The sequence below is a fragment of the Chiloscyllium punctatum genome, chromosome 47 (assembly GCF_047496795.1).
Source record: "Chiloscyllium punctatum isolate Juve2018m chromosome 47, sChiPun1.3, whole genome shotgun sequence".
NCBI classification, from domain to species: domain Eukaryota; kingdom Metazoa; phylum Chordata; class Chondrichthyes; order Orectolobiformes; family Hemiscylliidae; genus Chiloscyllium; species Chiloscyllium punctatum.
The window spans coordinates 30,071,356-30,075,833 of record NC_092785.1 but is presented as its reverse complement, the minus strand read 5'-3'; the positions used below and the strand labels follow the sequence as shown (position 1 = coordinate 30,075,833).

The window sequence follows — 4,478 nt, the reverse complement described above, 5'->3', positions numbered from 1 at the left end:
TGGATGGGTCGGGCCGAAGGGTCTGTTTCCGTGTCATCCATTTCCATAACTGTGTTTCAATGCCCGCCCTGTTCAAACCACCCTCTCCCCCCCCCTCCCCCGCTCAGAATGTTATACCTTTGATTCAGACCACCCTGCCATTCCTCACACCTCCAATTACTCCAAACCCAACTTTGAGAATCAGATCAATCCCCTCATCCCAGGTTTCCTGCTCGAGAGACCTTCCTCCCCACCAGCCCCCCGCCCCCCCTCCCCCCTCCTCCAGGGCAGTGATGTCCCTCTGTCAGGGAGCAGACCGAAACTGCGTGTGTCCCCTCGCCCCGTGGCCTGGGAGAGTCTCCCCGGGTCTCATTCCCCTTCTAATTGTGTTCATCCTCCCCATCGCTGGCTGTACCCATCCAGTGGGCCCCCGATCGGATTCCCGTCCGACGGAGCTCTGATCCCACCGCACCGCGGTGTTCCACACTCTCTCTCCATTTCGGTCACTTTCCCAATTCTCTTCACCAACGTGGACAACCTCACATTTAACACGCCAGTGTGCCAACCCTCTGCCCACCGTCTCAACATTTGACTGTCCCTTTGTGGATACTTTCCGACAACTTCCCTCCCCCCCTCGTTGGACCTCTTCAGTGTGGAACCAGGCCATTCGGCCCATTGAGTCCAAAGAGCATCCAACCCTACCGTGTAACCTCGCATTACCTACGGCCAATCCTCCTCGCCTGCATGACCTTGCACACTAGCCACGGCCAATCCACCCTAACCTACACATCCCTGAACACTGTGGGACAATTTAGCACGGCCAATCCACCCTAACCTGCACATCCCTGAACACTGTGAGACAATTTAGCACGGCCAATCCACCCTAACCTACACATCCCGGAACACTATGAGACAATTTAGCACGGCCAATCCACCCTAACCTACACATCCCTGAACACTGTGGGACAATTTAGCACGGCCAATCCACCCTAACCTGCACATCCCTGAACACTGTGGGACAATTTAGCACGGCCAATCCACCCGAACCGACACATCCCTGAACACTGTGGGACAATTTAGCACGGCCAATCCACCCTAACCTACACATCCCTGAACACTGTGGGACAATTTAGCACGGCCAATCCACCCTAACCTACACATCCCTGAACACTGTGGGACAATTTAGCACGGCCAATCCACCCTAACCTACACATCCCTGAACACTGTGGGACAATTTAGCACGGCCAATCCACCCTAACCTACACATCCCTGAACACTGTGGGACAATTTAGCACGGCCAATCCACCCTAACCTACACATCCCTGAACACTGTGGGACAATTTAGCACGGCCAATCCACCCTAACCTACACATCCCTGAACACTGTGGGACAATTTAGCACGGCCAATCCACCCTAACCTACACATCCCTGAACACTGTGGGACAATTTAGCACGGCCAATCCACCCTAACCTACACATCCCTGAACACTGTGGGACAATTTAGCATGGCCAATCCACCCTAACCTGCACATCCCTGAACACTGTGGGACAATTTAGCACGGCCAATCCACCCTAACCTACACATCCCTGAACACTGTGGGACAATTTAGCACGGCCAATCCACCCTAACCTACACATCCCTGAACACTGTGGGACAATTTAGCACGGCCAATCCACCCTAACCTACACATCCCTGAACACTATGGGGACAATTTAGCACGACCAATCCACCCTAACCTACACATCCCTGAACACTGTGGGACAATTTAGCACGGCCAATCCACCCTAACCTACACATCCCTGAACACTGTGGGACAATTTAGCACGGCCAATCCACCCTAACCTACACATCCCTGAACACTGTGGGACAATTTAGCACGGCCAATCCACCCTAACCTACACATTCCTGAACACTGTGGGACAATTTAGCACGGCCAATCCACCCTAACCTACACATCCCTGAACACTGTGGGACAATTTAGCACGGCCAATCCACCCTAACCTACACATCCCTGAACACTGTGGGACAATTTAGCACGGCCAATCCACCCTAACCTACACATCCCTGAACACTGTGGGACAATTTAGCACGGCCAATCCACCCTAACCTACACATCCCTGAACACTGTGGGACAATTTAGCACGGCCAATCCACCCTAACCTACACATCCCTGAACACTGTGGGACAATTTAGCACGGCCAATCCACCCTAACCTGCACATCCCTGAACACTGTGGGACAATTTAGCACGGCCAATCCACCCTAACCTACACATCCCTGAACACTGTGGGACAATTTAGCACGGCCAATCCACCCTAACCTACACATCCCTGAACACTGTGGGACAATTTAGCACGGCCAATCCACCCTAACCTACACATCCCTGAACACTATGGGGACAATTTAGCACGACCAATCCACCCTAACCTACACATCCCTGAACACTGTGGGACAATTTAGCACGGCCAATCCACCCTAACCTACACATCCCTGAACACTGTGGGACAATTTAGCACGGCCAATCCACCCTAACCTACACATCCCTGAACACTGTGGGACAATTTAGCACGGCCAATCCACCCTAACCTACACATCCCTGAACACTGTGGGACAATTTAGCACGGCCAATCCACCCTAACCTACACATCCCTGAACACTGTGGGACAATTTAGCACGGCCAATCCACCCTAACCTACACATCCCTGAACACTGTGGGACAATTTAGCACGGCCAATCCACCCTAACCTACACATCCCTGAACACTGTGGGACAATTTAGCACGGCCAATCCACCCTAACCTACACATCCCTGAACACTGTGGGACAATTTAGCACGGCCAATCCACCCTAACCTACACATCCCTGAACACTGTGGGACAATTTAGCACGGCCAATCCACCCTAACCTACACATCCCTGAACACTGTGGGACAATTTAGCACGGCCAATCCACCCTAACCTACACATCCCTGAACACTGTGGGACAATTTAGCACGCCCAATCCACCCTAACCTACACATCCCTGAACACTATGGGACAATTTAGCACGCCCAATTCACCTAACCTACACACCTTTGGACTGTGGGAGGAAACCGGAGCACCCGGAGGAAACCCACACAGACACGGGGAGAAGGTGCCAACTCCCACACGGACAGTCACCCCCCCGAGGCTGGGATCGAACCTGGGTCCCTGGCGCCGTGAGGCAGCAGCGCTAACCACTGAGACACTGCGGCCTCCCCCGTTGTTGGTCACAATAAATCAGGATCATAAATATTCGAGGCCCTGACATTCTGCAGAAGACCTTGGTTCGGCCACCTTTGGGGATACAGCCTCCTGATCCGGTCGCCACACAAGGCAAAAGGATGTGGATTTTTCGGAGAGGGTGCAGAGGAGGTTCACCAGGATGTGGCCTGGTACGGAGGGCACTAGCTATGAGGAGAGGTTGAGTAGATTAGGATTATTTTCATTCGAAAGACAGAGGTTGAGGGAGGACCTGATTCAGGTTACAAAACCATGAGAGGTGTAGACAGGGTGGAGAGCAAGAAACTTTCTCCCACAGCGGAGGACCCAATTACTAGGGGGTCCCGAGTTCAAGGTGAGAGGGGAACAGTTTAAGGGAGATATATGTAGGAAGTTCTTCAGGCAGAGGGATGGTGGGGGCCTTGAATACATTGCCAGGGGAGATGGTCGAGGTGGGAGGGATAGCATCATCTAGACAGGTCCATGAATGGTTAGGGAGCAGAGGGATACCGATCCTCGGAAAACAGGGGGTTTTCATAGAGGTTCTGGATCAGCACAGGCTTGGAGGGCCGAAGGGCCTGTTACTGCACTGGAATGTTCTCTGTTTGTTCCACTAGTTTGCCAGTAGAAGAATGAGCCATTTATCCCGATTCTCTCTGTCACAAGATAGTAAGGCAATAAGCTACTCAAACTCGCCAGTAGCAGTAGTGGACTCTCCCTCTTTATGGGTATTTAAGCGGGCATTGGATAGGTATATGGAGGATAGTGGGTTAGTGTAGGTTAGGTGGGCTTTGATCGGCGCAACATCGAGGGCTGAAGGGCCTGTACTGCGCTGTATTCTTCTATGTTCTATGTTCTATGTAACTGTTGTGTCCTGTGACAGAGGCAAGGTGCCAATGTGGGTAGGAAGCAGAGAGTGGGGTTAGAAGAATTGGCAGTGGGGTTCCTCAAGGCTCAGTGTGGGGACCACAACTTTTCTCTCCATACATTAACGATCGAGATGCAGGAACTGAGGGAATTCTGGCTGCGTTTGCAGACGATACAAAGATGGATAGAGGGGCAGGTAGCATTGAGGAGGTGGGGAGGCTGCAGAACAATTCGGATGGGTTAGGAGAGTGGGCAAAGAAGTGGCAGATGGGGCACAGCCTGGGCACGTGTGAGGCCGTACAGTTAGTAGGAATAGAGACATGGACTGTTTTCAAAAAGGGGAGGACAGTCAGAAACCTGAAGTGCAGAGAGACGAGGGAGTTCTAGTCCCGGA

The 4,478-nt window shown here is 52.4% G+C and overlaps 1 protein-coding gene across 1 annotated transcript in view; it reads right to left on the bottom strand.

Moving 5' to 3' along the window:
* Positions 1 to 369: 369 nt before the first annotated feature.
* LOC140468668 (plasma protease C1 inhibitor-like) overlaps positions 370 to 4,478 on the bottom strand; it is a 45,838-nt gene continuing 41,729 nt past the window's right edge. The window contains exon 6 of the mRNA XM_072564745.1: positions 370 to 498. Coding sequence (XP_072420846.1) covers positions 370 to 498 — 129 coding nt within the window. The remainder of the gene's footprint in view (positions 499 to 4,478) is intronic.